Source organism: Marmota flaviventris, chromosome 9, assembly GCF_047511675.1.
Source record: "Marmota flaviventris isolate mMarFla1 chromosome 9, mMarFla1.hap1, whole genome shotgun sequence".
Taxonomy (NCBI): domain Eukaryota; kingdom Metazoa; phylum Chordata; class Mammalia; order Rodentia; family Sciuridae; genus Marmota; species Marmota flaviventris.
The window spans coordinates 23,090,111-23,105,270 of NC_092506.1; the positions used below are offsets into that span (position 1 = coordinate 23,090,111).

At 34.2% G+C, this 15,160-nt stretch overlaps 1 protein-coding gene across 5 annotated transcripts in view; it reads right to left on the minus strand.

Annotated features, from left to right (window-relative positions):
* Positions 1-15,160, minus strand: part of Ttc17 (tetratricopeptide repeat domain 17) — a 108,079-nt gene that overhangs the window by 73,338 nt on the left and 19,581 nt on the right. For all 5 annotated transcript variants that reach the window (XM_071616296.1, XM_027936442.3, XM_071616294.1 and 2 more), the window contains exons 3-13: positions 13,132-13,301; positions 12,209-12,320; positions 11,843-11,974; positions 9,588-9,697; positions 8,867-9,011; positions 8,299-8,438; positions 6,046-6,206; positions 4,541-4,653; positions 2,548-2,694; positions 1,096-1,211; positions 774-939 (exon numbers count right to left, since the gene is read on the minus strand). In XM_071616296.1, coding sequence (XP_071472397.1) covers positions 774-939; positions 1,096-1,211; positions 2,548-2,694; positions 4,541-4,653; positions 6,046-6,206; positions 8,299-8,438; positions 8,867-9,011; positions 9,588-9,697; positions 11,843-11,974; positions 12,209-12,320; positions 13,132-13,301 — 1,512 coding nt within the window. The remainder of the gene's footprint in view (positions 1-773; positions 940-1,095; positions 1,212-2,547; positions 2,695-4,540; positions 4,654-6,045; positions 6,207-8,298; positions 8,439-8,866; positions 9,012-9,587; positions 9,698-11,842; positions 11,975-12,208; positions 12,321-13,131; positions 13,302-15,160) is intronic.

Genomic DNA, 15,160 nt, shown 5'->3' on the forward strand with positions numbered 1-15,160 from the left:
GCAAATGGTATTTTTTGCCTCAATAAATGTTTGCTGAATTTAAGTAGTAACTGCTTATAGTTTTGAAATTAAACTTTTTCAAAAGGTAGAGGTAATAGTCTGTTTTTTCTATTAAAAAGGTAATTATTTCAATTATATTTATGGAATGGTATCTAATATAGTAATCTACATTCAGTAATAAAACATTCCTCGTCATATATAACTATTAGGAATTAAAGAAAATAGAATGAACTTATTCATGATTTTGCAGAGTGGTTATAAACATTCCTAGTCATATATAACTGTTAGAAATTAAAGAAAACACAATGAACTTATTCATGATTTTGCAGAGTAGTTATTAAGTTGATACAGATTCCTAAGAACCTCATATAGGGCTGAAGAAGAGTTGATAATATCAGGGAAACAGAACCTTCAAGCTTTCAATTTATATAAACTTCTGTAGGTTTGAGGATGCAAAGCTAAACTGAAGTGATCAGAATGGCCTCCACTGGGTAAGATGCAAGTTCTGTGTTGTTCATCTTTGGAACCCTCTGGGTTAGAGGATAAAGAGTGCTTAGGTGGTCTATGAAACAACAACCCCAAGGAACCTCTCCTGCCACTCCTTTAATATAAGACTTACTTCTCAGTCATTTCCTTAATTCTCTAACTTTATCCTTCCGTTTTATAAACTTAAAGCTCAACAACTGCCTTCTCTCAAATTTTTGTTCCATCTAAGAGGCTTCTGAAGTTACCCAGAATGGATGGCAATAAACACCAGCCTAAGTGAGCCTTACTTTTCGTGCATGGTCATCTGGTATTTTGGCTTTCAGATCCATGCGGACCTCTAATTCTTTGACTAAGTAGGACAGAGTGTGGCTTTTTCTGAAGTCAGTTATGGAACAGTCAGGGGTTTGGGCCTCTTCTTCTGAAGAATAATCATCACTGTTGAGTTCGTGGATCCTGGCACAAGAAAAAGGAACAAGATTCACATTTTCAAAGTTTGGGTGAGTTCAAGATAAAGACTTAACCTTTCAAGTCCAAGGCCGGTGCTCTCAAAGAACCGCCGGATGACAATCATGCAGAATCAGGTGCTTTGCCAAATCCATCAGCACTTGCCTGAGTCCTTTGTTCTCTGGAGGCAGAAAATATGTTGGCAATTCCCCACCAACAGGGACTCTAGGGTAGCTTTCTGTACAATCTGCTCTTTTGGGCCACAGGATATGCTGCTTGTCCTAAGAAATAAACAAAGCTTCTCATAAATTTCTTTGGAGTCAATATTTCAACATACAAAGTGAACTATTAGAGGAATTTAGGTATAATAGGATAACTGAACAGAAATGTAATATGTTAAGACATCTATACAGTGGTAGATTCTATAATGTTCCTTCTACTGTGGTTTATTAGTCTAAACCAGTCATTCCACCTACTTCACCACACACTGGTTCAGGGTTGGGCAGGCCTAAACCAGTTGAGCCAATAGGTCACAGGAGAAGTTTGCTTGGGGTCTCTGGGAAAGAAAAACAAGTCTTAGTTTTTTACGTTACGTGTAAACAAAAAAGCGTGTGGTTCCAGTTGCTGTTGGCTGTCATCTTATGACCATGAGGAAAATAAGTTTTGGGATGAAAACAATACTGTATATTGAAGAATGAAAGAATGGAAAGGAATGAGCCACTGGTGACATCACTGGGCCACGGAGTCAACCAAACCTGAAGTTTGTCCTATCTATGGACTTCCTGAAATAATAGGCAAGTTTTCTTTTTAAGTCAATATGAGGTACAGTACCTGAAAACATACATATGCCTATAAAATTGGCTTAGAAAGCTATTTTTCTTTGCCAATGCCAAACTTTAATAATTCTTTTTTGATTTGTTAAATATGTTCATTTTTCTAAATATAAACAATTATACCAGAATCCTACAAAACTTATATCCTGAAGCTAACAAGCTTTGAGAAGTTTGTAATATATATAATTAAACCAAATTTATTGTACTGTTATAATACTCAATTAAATTCTGAAAATTTAATAGTGAATAAAAACAACATGGTCTCCATCCTTATATGTTGGTATTGCAATCAACTGACATACAACTATTCATAGCTAGCTTACAAATAAATACATATTTTTTTTTATCCTTTATTTATTTTTATGTGGTGCTGAGGATTGAACCCAGGGCCTCGCATGTGCTAGGTGAGTGCTCTACCACTGAGCCACAACCCCAATTATCAAATTGTTTATTACATGTATTTCTCAGTAGAATATAAGACAAGGAGCTTGTCTACTATGTTCCTAGTACTAGCCTGGCATACAGCTGGGAATTCAACAAAAGAATGCTGATTAAATATATGAAGTTTATAACAACTTTATTGGGAAGACCTTGAGGCTGAGCCTGTATCTTCCTTACCTACTACCTAGCAGATTGCCTTCCATTAAACTTCTATAAACTCATAGAAGTTTAATAAATGCTTGCTGCACTAATCCAAATAGTGATATGGATCATATTAATCACTGAGGTTGAGGGCCACTACTGTCTGTAGGAGAAAACCTGTTATTATCCTCTACTAACTTACCCTATAGGCATCCGAGTCCCGACCCCAGATCCATAGAATAGAATGGGCTACAGGAGAAGACTTGACCAAATCTCTGATATCACTCTGATTTGCCGGAACATCAAAGTTCACAGACATCATACTAGAGGTTGATGAATCCTCACCAAACTAGAAAATGAAAAGAAAGTCAATCCAATTGTGAGTGGAAAGAGAATTATGACCAAGATTTAACTCATACTGAGGAATCTAGTAGATATTCACAACTAGGACATCAGAAAGTAGGTCAGCAGTAAAGCAATCAGATCTTTTAATTGTAAGAACTACCCCAATAGTATTCTCTCAAGGATAATGCAATTAACAACTTTCAATCAGCTGTGCTGTTGAAATATCAGAAAGATAGTATGATTGTTTTCCTGTCCCTCCCTTTGCTTCCTTTTTATGCTTTAGTCTTTTAAAATTAATGATCAACTAATTTAGAAATCTGGTTCATTATTCCTGTCCCCTGCAGAGACTAAAATGATTACTACTCTATAAAATTACGGTGCTATGGATAGAAGCAAGGAAGCTTTAGAAAGCATTCCTAAATGTTTAATATAGCTGTCAGAGATTAAAGATTATTATTAATCAATTCCAAAAACCAACCTTACAGGTAGAAGAGGAAGTTAGGAAATGAAAGAACATAAACATACATAATCTTCCTCCAAACCAAGGTAAAACAATGTATGATGTAAGATTCTGTAGTTCTTATATATTTCTGAAACTCTGATACAAAGAATAGGACTGGGGATGGAACGGGATAGGAAAAATGTGAGAAAAAAGAAAGAAAATGACAAATTTGAAGTCCTTGGTCTTTATTTTAGAAATAAATTCTTCTATTATATAGTAGTGATATGATTATATGAAAATAGAATGTTGGAAGCTACACTGATGCAATGCACTCTTAAGAACATCAAGATATCCAAAAGTTACACTGGGTTTCAATCAATTTCATTATAAATATTCCTTTTAAATGCCTGGATTTAAGACAGGGAGCTAGATAGAATCCCAGAGAGTATGAATCTAGCTTTTCTTAATCCTTTTCTTGAAAACCAAACATGGGATATTGCTAGGAATTGGTTTATAAAACTCTTATGAAGCTTTTGGTTTATGTTAATATTTTCCACTTAAATGCCCAATTAATTTTTGCTTCTTACTCTTTATAATGTTATATGAATTTTTTAAGATTAAAGGGCTTTTTTTTTGTGATTTGCTTTCCTGACTTATTTTAACTGCTTATCTCTGGAAATTTCTAATCTATGATTAGGACATGATGCATTGTATCTAGGATTAAAGTGTTGTTTTATTTCCAATATTCTTTTTTAATGGTACCTGGCATTCTGGATATACTTACTTCCTATGTCACACAGCAACAGTTACATACTATTTAGTACCATTACATCTATGTATTATTTCTTCTTAATTAGACAGACTAGGATGGTGTGTATATGTGTGTTTATGCACATGTATGTGTATTTGTGTGTGTGTGTGTACACAGAGACATAAAGATGAGAGAAAGCACATACTTAGCCATGGTACTGAATAAATCCTTCTATTGATAATGACTGTTCTGTTGATGTTTTTGGTTTAGGCAACCTAACTGGACTGATGATTTTGGTAAAGGGTATGGTCTTACTCTTAAGTATGTCTTACTCTTAAGGTTAAGAGGGGAGACAAAAGCTTCAAGTTAAATCGTATACCTACCCAATTCTAGGTCCCATGTAAAGGAGAAAAGAATAAAATACCTACACATACATACATACAGACTGTATTTTGGGAAACAGAATGTCATCCATGGAGTAACTGAGTACTAAGAACAAAATCTGACTTCATAAACACAGAGACACTCAAAACCTTAAAGATTTAAATGACAAGCACAAATTTTAGGGATCACATGTACAAGAAACCAAGGGAGGAAAATAGTATTATTTTAGATATGCAAAAGTTAGTAAGAATTAGAAGAGACCAAGAAAAAGACCTGAACATAGTCCACATTTTCAAAGATATCTCCTCGATGGTAGCGTACGGGTTGGTCCCACTGGCAATGTAAACTGTGCTGCTGGTTGACTAGACGGCATATCTGATGATTTCCTGGAATAAGAGAGAAGTTACATAAATGACGAGCATGGTCAGCAATGCCAACATCTTTGTCTTGGTCCAAGTCATTTAGTTTCAACTCTGTGTTCCTCAGAACCTACTAGAGTACTTACTTTCTTGGAGTACTTATATAGAGAAATATTCATTAACAGTTCATTAATGCATTCTACAGAAGTCCCAGTTTCTCCACATATAAAATAAGGGGGTTCCTCTATATCATAACTGATATAAAAAATAATTTCCAGAAAATATAATTGTAAAATCCATTGATTACATAGTTTCAAGAAACTTTGGCCATCTCTCTGGAGAGAATTTAGCTTATATACCTCCTGATTTAGTTTCAAATTTATATATAAAAGCACTGGTTGCCTTTGAGTATATACTGAGCAGTAAATAATCTTAAAGACTATCATATTCTTTACACTCAAAATAGCAGAGAAAACCTGTTAGGTGGGTTGTAAAATGTTCTAAAAGTGGTCACAGCTAAGGTTCAAAGGTTAAGAACTTTCCAGACCAATGCATTAATCAAGGTAGGAGGATGGAATTTAAGGTATTCTATTAATTTATTCTCTGGTGTCCAGTTGTCAGATCTACTCCCTTGGGATTTAATAAGACAAAAACATTTTGGATATAAAGAAATCAGTGATCTCCCACCAACCCAAGTTCTCCTAGAAGATATTTTTTTTTGGATTAAAAAGTCTTTAAGAGAGTTTAATAAAATCTATATACCATCTTCTCCCCCAATTATACACATAAACAATTCTACATGTGATTTTGGAGATGATTTCAGACCCCACTCAATCTAATCCATTCACCCAGGTTAAGAAATCCTGCCTGAAGCTAGGTGTGGTGGTGCATACCTGTAATCCAAGCTGGGAGACTGAGGCAGACAATCACAAGTTTGAGGGCAGCCTCAACAATTAGTGAAGCCCTGAGCAATTCAGTGAGACCCTGTCTCAAAATGAGGGGGAACAAAATCCTGCCTGAAACAAATTCTAGTCTAAAATCTTATTTCTAAAATAATGTTTGTTTTTAAGGGAGCAATAGGGAAAAAAAAAAAGTTAGCCTTCCTGCCAGTATTAGCCACAGAGGAGATCTAGGAAAGTCAGCTCTACACTGTTTTAAGGCTGCAGAGAAACTACAATGTAGTCTTCTAGAAATGAATTTCCTGGCTGGGCATAGTGCTGCACACCTATAATCACAGCAGTTTGGGAAGCTGAAGCAGGAGGATCTTGAGGTGAAAGCCAGCCTTAGCAACTCAGAGAGACCCTGTCTGCAAATAAAATTCAAAAAAAGACTAGGGATGTGGCTCAGTGGTTAAGTGTCCCTGGGTTCAATTTAAAAAAAAAAAAAAAAAAAGAATTGCCCAACCTGCCTTCTACTTACCTAACTGTGCCTCTTTTGCCATCTGAGTCTCATGGATGATATTTCTTAAGATTTGCTCTTCTTGAATCAGCTTGTGTTTTTCTAGGATTTCCTGCTGTCTCAAGTAGTGGTCATGCTGTTTCTGATACTCTTTTAACTCATTAAGTGTTCGCTGGAGGGATCTTAACATTTTTTAATAACATTTAATATCATTTTTAAAAAATTTAAAAAATAATAAATTTCAAAAACTTACTTAAATGCATATATTTTCTGGTTCTCAGCAATAATTACTAGTTTTTTCCTTGCATTTAATGTTAAACCTGTACCACAATTTCAAGAATAACAGGGCAAAATAAATGCTATTCTTTTATTAGAACTTTGGGACAAAAACATGAGTGCAATATTTTTCCCTTAAATACAGCCACCATAACATTGAATGGTTTGCTGGACTTTGAAGATGCCATAAAGAACGCATTACATGGGCTGGGGATGTGGATTAGTGGAAGATTGCTTGTCTAGCATGCATGAGGCCCGGAGTTTGATCGCCAGCACCATACAATAAAAGAAAATCACACTGTCTTGTTCATGGTGCCTGGCCAAGGACACAGATCCTCAGGGAGACCAGGCTAGAGAACAGCTGGTGTGAGCCCACTGCAGATCCTTCCCAAACCAAACTTTCTCTAAAACCTGCATCTTCCTCTGATGTTCTCTTTTTCTGTAGCAAAGTAGCACTGCCATCCACCCAGCTGTCTAAGCTAAGAAACAATTATCTCCATAAATGTTTACTGTGTCTTTACAGCAGAGATATAGATATTTATGTTGATTTAAAAACATTACAGAATGCATACATGTATTAAAACTTCACAGGGCTAAATAAATGTTATTCTCATATTAGAACTTGGGGACCGCATACCCATAAATATGTACAATTTTTATACACTGGCTAAAATTTAGGCCTGGGGATGCAGCTCATTGGTATAATGCTTGCCTGGCAAGTGCAAGGCCCTGGATTTGATTCCCAGCACCACAAAATAACTAAATAATTTAAATAATGTATATGGTTCAAAAAAGATAAAATTTAAACACCATAAAACAAATCAAAATATACTACACATATATAATATGACATACATCTTTTTACATATTTAATAACTATATTTCCCTCCACAAAATTTTCATTGGTTCCACTGACATTCAAAGCCTTTTCCAGAGTCCTCTTCTCCTCTTCCCTTTTTCTTTTCATTCTGCCTAAAGTCAGGTAAGATTCAGGGCCATACTATCCTGCTCTCACACTCTAGCTCCTTGGTTCACAGAGTTTATTGGGGGGGGGGGGGCGGGCAAAGAAAACTTTGCTTAGAAATATTCTTCACTACCTGATTTCACTAAGTTAACTGCCTGGTAACATTTAGTCACCCAAACCTTATTATTACCTATCACACTGCAACATATGGAGATTTTAGGAGCTCTAAAGATTGTGGAAGAGAGTCAATACAATAATTAAGAGCATATTACTGGCAGAAACAGCCAGGGCAAGTTCTGAACAGGTGTAATGGAAGTCTGTTACAAATAAGCAAGCTATCATTCTTCCCTTTTCACTACATTATGTTTTAAGTAGACTGGAAAATAAGCAAATACAAAAGTTCTAAGTCTCCATTTAATTCTCTAATAACCAAAGTAAGACTCAAAGGCCATAAGGTTAATATATCTGAGAAATAAACAATTCACTTCTGGGTTATGTGAAGCTTCTCAACTGATCTTGTTATTTATGGAATCAAACATATATTTTAATAAGTATACTGAAAAGACCAAATACAAAACAATTCCATTGCTGTATGACTTAACTCACAAATCTTATTAAAATGTGGGCCAAATAATGTTTCTCAACTAACATAACAACAGTCCAACCCTTGGAGCCAAAGGGGAGAAAGATCAAATATTGCACATACAAGTGATTTTACTGACATTGTATACTCCATAAAAATAACAATGACATTACTGACTATCCCCCAACTTCCCCACTCCCATCTAGGTTCATAACAGTAATCCTACCATGGTCAAAACTATAAAGATTTATATGACAGCTTCACTGAAAACATTCTCTAGTTTCTGGAATCAATTATGTAAAATCACTGGATTTGGAGTAAAGGGGCAGACTTTCAGTGAAGAGGTAATTTTTTAATTCTCATGACCAAGTTAATAGTGATATTACCCCACACAATCTAATCTAAGGGTCTATGGTGCTAGTACTTCAGTAAAATTTTTTCTCCCAATTACCTATGTTGAGCCTCCAATTTCTGTTCAAGTTTTTGCTGACATAGAACAGCATGCTTCCTCTTTATAGCTTGCTCAAACCCAGGTTTGGCCTGCAAAGCATGGTCATAACACAGCACTGAGTGGTTATATTCTCCAAGCATCTGAAGAGACAAAAATAAAAACATACACATGTATACACACACAGGGGGAAGAAATGTTAGCCATGGCCTGGTTGTACCTGTTCAAATGTCCTAATTGTTTATGAAATCAAACCTACATCTCACTCGACATTGAACATTGTTTTGATCAATGATCAAATCCCCACAGTATGAAGGTATATACTGTAGTTGGAAGGTATTGCTATCTGTAAAAGGTGCAGCCTGCACAATTTAAAATTCTAATCAATTTAATTATATTTCTTTTCCTTCAAGAAGCTAGTACTTGATACAGCATTAAGATTTTTCCTTCCCCCTAATGTCTTCATTTCCATTGTTTAGACTGAAAGTGGAAGGGGAAAAAAAATTCTACTATGAGAGGGGAAAAAAAAAAAAGCAAAAGGTATGGCACATGAAACAAAAGTAGTATTTACTGCATATATATTCCCCAACGTGTAATAGCTGGTGAAGAAGTCACTGTCGTCCAGAGCTGCATGGACCACAACAGCAGCATCAGCAGAGAAGTGTGCTCTGTGCAGAACGTTTGCCAAATTGACCAGGGCAATGTCTTTATTTTGTCTAAAAGAGAAGAAACGTTACTAGATGTTAGGAAAGAAACATGTGTTCCATGATTATGCATTACTATTTGACAAGGAAAAATGATACTTGAAGTCACAGGCTCCAAATATCACTTTAAGCATGCTAATACGTGGAGAAAATAATCATAATGCTTCATTTAAAAATTTTTGATGGTTTGCTTACTTAATCTAACAGCTACAAATTAGGCCCCCAAAATAAGAGGTGACAGACATTTTATGATTTTAAAGCATCTTCAGGGCTTATATTTGCTTTAAGAAAAGTTAAAGTTATTAAAATTCCTCTAGTCACAGTCCTTGCATTCATGTCTCAAATGAACCACTGGACTTCTACATTATATATATTTTTTTCCTTAATGGACATGAAAAGTATATTACATAATTATCACTTTGAACTTTTTGACATCTGTGATTTTTTATGTTGAGTCTAATTTCTTTGAACAAGGAACAAGTGGGCATAGTATAATATGATGCTGCTTCTTGTTATCTTATGTATTACTTCTTTAACAGTCCTGATTAATGTGGAGAATCAGGAAGTCCAGAAAAAAAGCACTCTTACCTGGAAGAGAAGTGAAGTGCTCGCATGGCACATTCCACTACCTGATATGGTTCATTTTTTATTCTCCAGTAAAATGAAGCCATGTTATAGAGTACCCACGAGGAAGAATTCTAGAGATAACAAATAAAAACTACAATCACATAAAACTCAAGACAGTTTCTTGAATTATAAATGTTCAGAATGAGCACGACTGACACTTTGGTTCTTCTGAAATTCAAGATGAAGAGCAAGACTAGTTATAACAACAACAAAGCAGAGGACAGGTACAAAAAAAACTACTCCTGTCCAAAGGGCCTTCTAATCATCAGCTTGCAAGTGCACAGAAGTGTGATCTTCATATAGAGATCATCCAACACCAGGCCATCATCCTAGAGGAGAAATAGCACTGGAAAACCCACTGAGTGGCCACAACTTGTCTGGCCCTACTTCAGGAGTTTAGAAATTCACTTGTTCAGAAATTTCTAAGCAACTTGGAAATTGCTTTAACATGAAATGTCTAAAATTAACATGTGACAAAGTTTTATATTGATGTAATATCTGAGTGGAAGTACTAACTACAGCAAATAGGCTTATGCTTTCATGAAGATGAATTCTCTTTTTTTACTTTCTTATGTGTGTTTAGAATCCAATTCAAACCTTCAAGCTGTTAAAAATTAAATCTTTTGTCTATGATTAAATATATTAGTTAGTCAAGTTAAACTGAAGTTCAGATAGGCTTTTCCTTTTGTGGCTGGGATTTTTCATCCTCAAACACATTCTGAATTTTAGCCACAAAAAGGTCAAAACATTATCATGTCAAAAACTGGATCATGGGGCTGGGTCGCAGCTCAGTGGTAGAGCGCTTGACTTGCTCATGTGAAGCACTGGGTTTGATCCTCAACACCACCACATAGAAATGAATAAAGTAAAAGTATTGTGTCCATCTACAAACAAAAAAAAAAAACATATTAAAAATAAACTGGATCATATCAAAAGCTCAGTGTAAGTTTATAAGTAAAGAAAGTTTTAAGATTCTTCTGTGGAAAAAAAATCAGCAAAATTTAAGATAAACTGTGAAAAACATTTGCAATACATATGACAACAAAGTTTAATACCTTTAATATACAAAGAGCTCCCAAAAAATCTAAAATAAAACATAAAAGAAAAATATAAACAGATAAAGAAAAAATATGAAATTGCTAATAAGTATGTAAACTACATAACTTCAACAAGAGAAAGACATGTAAAAGTTTCTTTTTACAAGCTGGCAAAGATTAAAGAGAATGCCAGGACTCACTGTTGGTTACTCTATATATTAACTCCATAGCACTGTTAACAATAGAAATGTTAAATTACTATAGCATTTCTGGGGGACTAGCTGACATGTATACAAAAAGCCTTAAAAATGCAATTACCCTTCAATTCCCCACAATCACACTATTAAAAATGCACTCTTTTTCTTGATACACAGTGCTGTGTATTTAAATAAGCTGTATATAAATGTTACAATTATATATTTTATTTAATATCATTATAATTAATACTGCTTAGAAACTAACCTGCATTTTATGATATTCCTTTGGCATAGAGAAGAGCAAAAACTGCTATCTAAATTCCCACATGTTATCCTGAATGGTACATTTAAATTCCTGGGTCCTGTTACATAATTCCCTATTTCATTTTTTTAAAAGTAGATGTTCCCTTAAAAGAAAATTACAGAAAATTTTATTGCTGGTCATGATTCATTTTCTGTGTCAGAGAACAGTAATAATCTATATACTGTGTGTAGATATAACAATGTTATTTTTTTTCTACACTCAATATAAATAAGCTAGCCTATTAATTATATTAGATTAAAATTTGCTTTTTCATGAATTAAATAAATGAGACTTTTTAAAAAATAAAAGTCTTTTTTTTAAATAAAACTTTTTAGTATCTCTTTCTGGTAAGGAAAACTAATCAATCTATCCTATTGTTGAAATATATGGTTTATAGCAATATAATCATAATTTAAAATCATCCTCTAGACAATCCAAGAAGACAGCTATTTTCTTTTCTTTTTTTTTTTAAGAATTTTTTTTAATATTTATTTTTCAATTCTCGGCGGACACAACATCTTTGTTGGTATGTGGTGCTGAGGATCAAACCCGGGCCGCACGCATGCCAGGCGAGCGCGCTACCGCTTGAGCCACATCCCCAACCCAGACAGCTATTTTCTGAGAGGAAAATTTCTTCTATTGTCAGAATCTCCTGACTCTTGAGTCACTATTACTTACCTTCTGTAAGCCTTCATGAATGAGGTGGCCAATGTCATCTATACTCCGTCCTAATCGTTTAGACAGATATGTAAAGACCGGATCTTCTTTAGGTAACAGAGGTGCGGAAAGATTAATTCTCTCTTGTACACCCTACAGAAAAGAAAAAAAAAATCAGGGAGGGGGGGAAACACAGTGAAAGAGTGTATGACATAAAAGTTCACATGTAATTCAATATCTTGTAGCATTTATTTTGAAGAAATTTTAAGAAACGAGAGATATTTGCAGAATTATAAAGCTTTTGGGGAGGAGAAAAATAGTCTTTCTAAGCAAGAGGCCAAAAGAAAGAAAAAAATGCAAAAAAAAATCCAAAAGTTGTTTACTTACTCGCAAGTGCTGAAAAGCATGTATACTATAGGGAAGTTCTAGAATTTTAGTGCAATCAGGTTGCTCAGGGTCTGGAGGGACAGGAGATTCTGTATCTATATAATCTTCAGGGCTAAAGCAAGAAGCAATAAGTGAATGGAAGCTGTAATAAACAATACTTTTAAGAAATGTCAAATTTCTCCCAAGTTCTCATGGCATCTCAACCTTAAAACCAATGTTGATCAATACTCGTACTTTTTCACGTAGCAGAATGAGGAGCTGAATATTTTGGTAGTTCAAATTAAAGGGTCAGGAATTAGAAAAAACTATGTAGGTTATAGAAATGTTAAGATCCTGACATTTAAAAAAATAATAGGGCTAAACACTTTCTAGGGGTGTTAAATTACTTTACAATTTCATTGACAGTTTTTCTACATTTTTACCATTTAATAATTTTTAATGTGGTATGAAATCTATCTAAATGTTTTAATTTGTATTGTTTGATCTTTTCTAAGAAACATTTTTCCCCAAATGTATTGGCCATTTGCTTCTTCTTTTTTTTTTTTTTTTTAAGAGAGAGAGAGAGAGAATTTTTTTAAATATTTATTTTTTAGTTCTCGGCGGACACAACATCTTTGTTTGTTTGTGGTGCTGAGGATTGAACCCAGGCTGCACGCATGCCAGGCGAGCGCGCTACTGCTTGAGCCACATCCCCAGCCCGGCCATTTGCTTCTTTAAACTATATTCAATTTTCTACTTTAGTATTAAATATTTTTTAATTGATTTATAAGAATTGTACACATAGTATGTATTTTTAATTTTTTAATTTTAATAAAGTCATCTGTTATTGAAACCGAATCTCATTACAAAAACAATTTCTTACTGATTTGAGAAAAGTCTCTTAGGAATAAACAATTTTATTTTTGGAAAGAAAATCTCTTTACCTGATGTCTTTGCTCTCCAGAGTTATGTATGTGCCATCATACAGATCCAGGTCCCCTAAGGGCACCTTGGCTTTGATGCAGTCTGGATCTTCTTTATTATGTCTCTGTTCTAGTCCTGTGTCTCTGTCCTCATTCTCTTCTATGTGAATTTTTTGAGCAACTAATTGTTTCTGTTGGGAAGGAAGTAAAACAGAATAGATTTTTTTCTGATATTCCAGTCTAAACACCATTGAAAAGAAAGGAGAATTTCATGAGTTTGAAGTTAGAGAATCCTCTAAGAAGGAAGAGGATTTGAAAACTGCCTGAGTTAACTTAGTTCACAAAAGCATCTCTAAAAAAGTGTCCTCATACAGAAAGTAACAGAACATGATATTTATAATACTGAGACACAAGTGTCTTTATAATATGATTTCTGACTACTTATAAAGAAAAAAGTCTGACTACCTATATCTGCCAACTGAGCTTCCCTGGTATAGAGTAGCTCTGAAATTAAAACCTTTTTTTAAAAAATTAAAACCATATTTTATTTAAAACGGTTATATGTTAGAACAGAGTTAGACTCAATAAATATCAATGTAGTACAATTTGAGAAGTTACAGGAGGATATATTTCAGCAATCTAACAGTGTAGTAGACATAAGAATCATCAAATTTGAAGCTTTAAAGCATAACTTATTCAACCTAAATACTCAGCTAAAACTTCTTTGAATTGTCTAAACCCATCATGATGTTAAAGTCCTTCAAGATATAGAGAAGGCTACTGCTGCTACCTGGGTGCTCCAGGTGAATCCCTGACACATATAATATATATTTTTTTCCAAACATAGAGAGCAGAATAAACATGTATGTTTTTACCACCCATATCTAGCATACATTAACATTTTACTTTACTTGCTTCAGATTGTTTTTAAATGGAAAAAAAAAAAGAATTAAAAATCCTCTTTTAAATCCCTCTCTCCCTTCCCAAGGTTAGCACTAGCCTGAATTTATTTTACGTGTCATTTCTATATTTATTTTATAAAAGATTACCATTTTACACTTATTCCCTTAAAACATTATTTTCATTACATACATATGTAAAACCAATAATTTAAAAATTTTTATATAAATGGTATCATATTGTATGTACTACTCTACAACCTTTTAAAAAGGTTGTAGATTTATCTACATCAGTGATTATAGCTCTAAATTTTTCATTTTAATAGATGTATTAAAATGTATTTATTCATTTCCTGAAAACATTTTGGTTGCTTCTTTAATTTTTTTTTTTTAAAGAGAGAGAGAGAGAGAGAGAGAGAGAGAGAGAGAGAGAGGAGAGAGAGAGAATTTTTAAATATTTATTTGTCATTTTTTGGTGGACACAACATCTTTTTTATGTGGTGCTGAGGATCGAACCCAGCGCCCCGCGCATGCCAGGCGAGCGCGTTACCGCTTGAACCACATCACCAGCCCTACTTCTTTAAAATTTTTAAAAACTGCTATTAAAAATGTTCCAATATTCTTATAAACATTTCCTTGTACACATGTGTAAGTTTTAGCAGGGGTAGAAATACATGGTTATATGGGATATATGTTTTCTGTTTTATTTAGTCAAATATTCTCTTCAGAATGGTTATAATAATTAGAATTCTACCAGCAGATAGAATGATAATGCCCATATCCCTACAATCTTAACAAGATCTGTTTTTTTCATACTTTAAAATTTATGCTATTCTGTCATGAAATATTATCTTGTTATAATTATTGTGGAGAATGTATTGTGATAGACTGTATTGCTATACACTAATATCCTGCCCCTTTTTGTAGTACTAAGGATTAAATCCAGCACATGCTAGGCAAGCATTCTTCCACTGAGTCAAATCCCCAGCCTATCATGACTCTCCATATGTATCACTGTTCTGCTGGACAGAGGATTGGCTCTACGACTTGCTTTGGCCAAGGTAACGTAAGCAGTTCCATGTGGCCTTTCCATGGAGGAACTTTTTAAGTCAGTGCATGTTTCTTTATGTTTTCACACCACCTACTAAGAA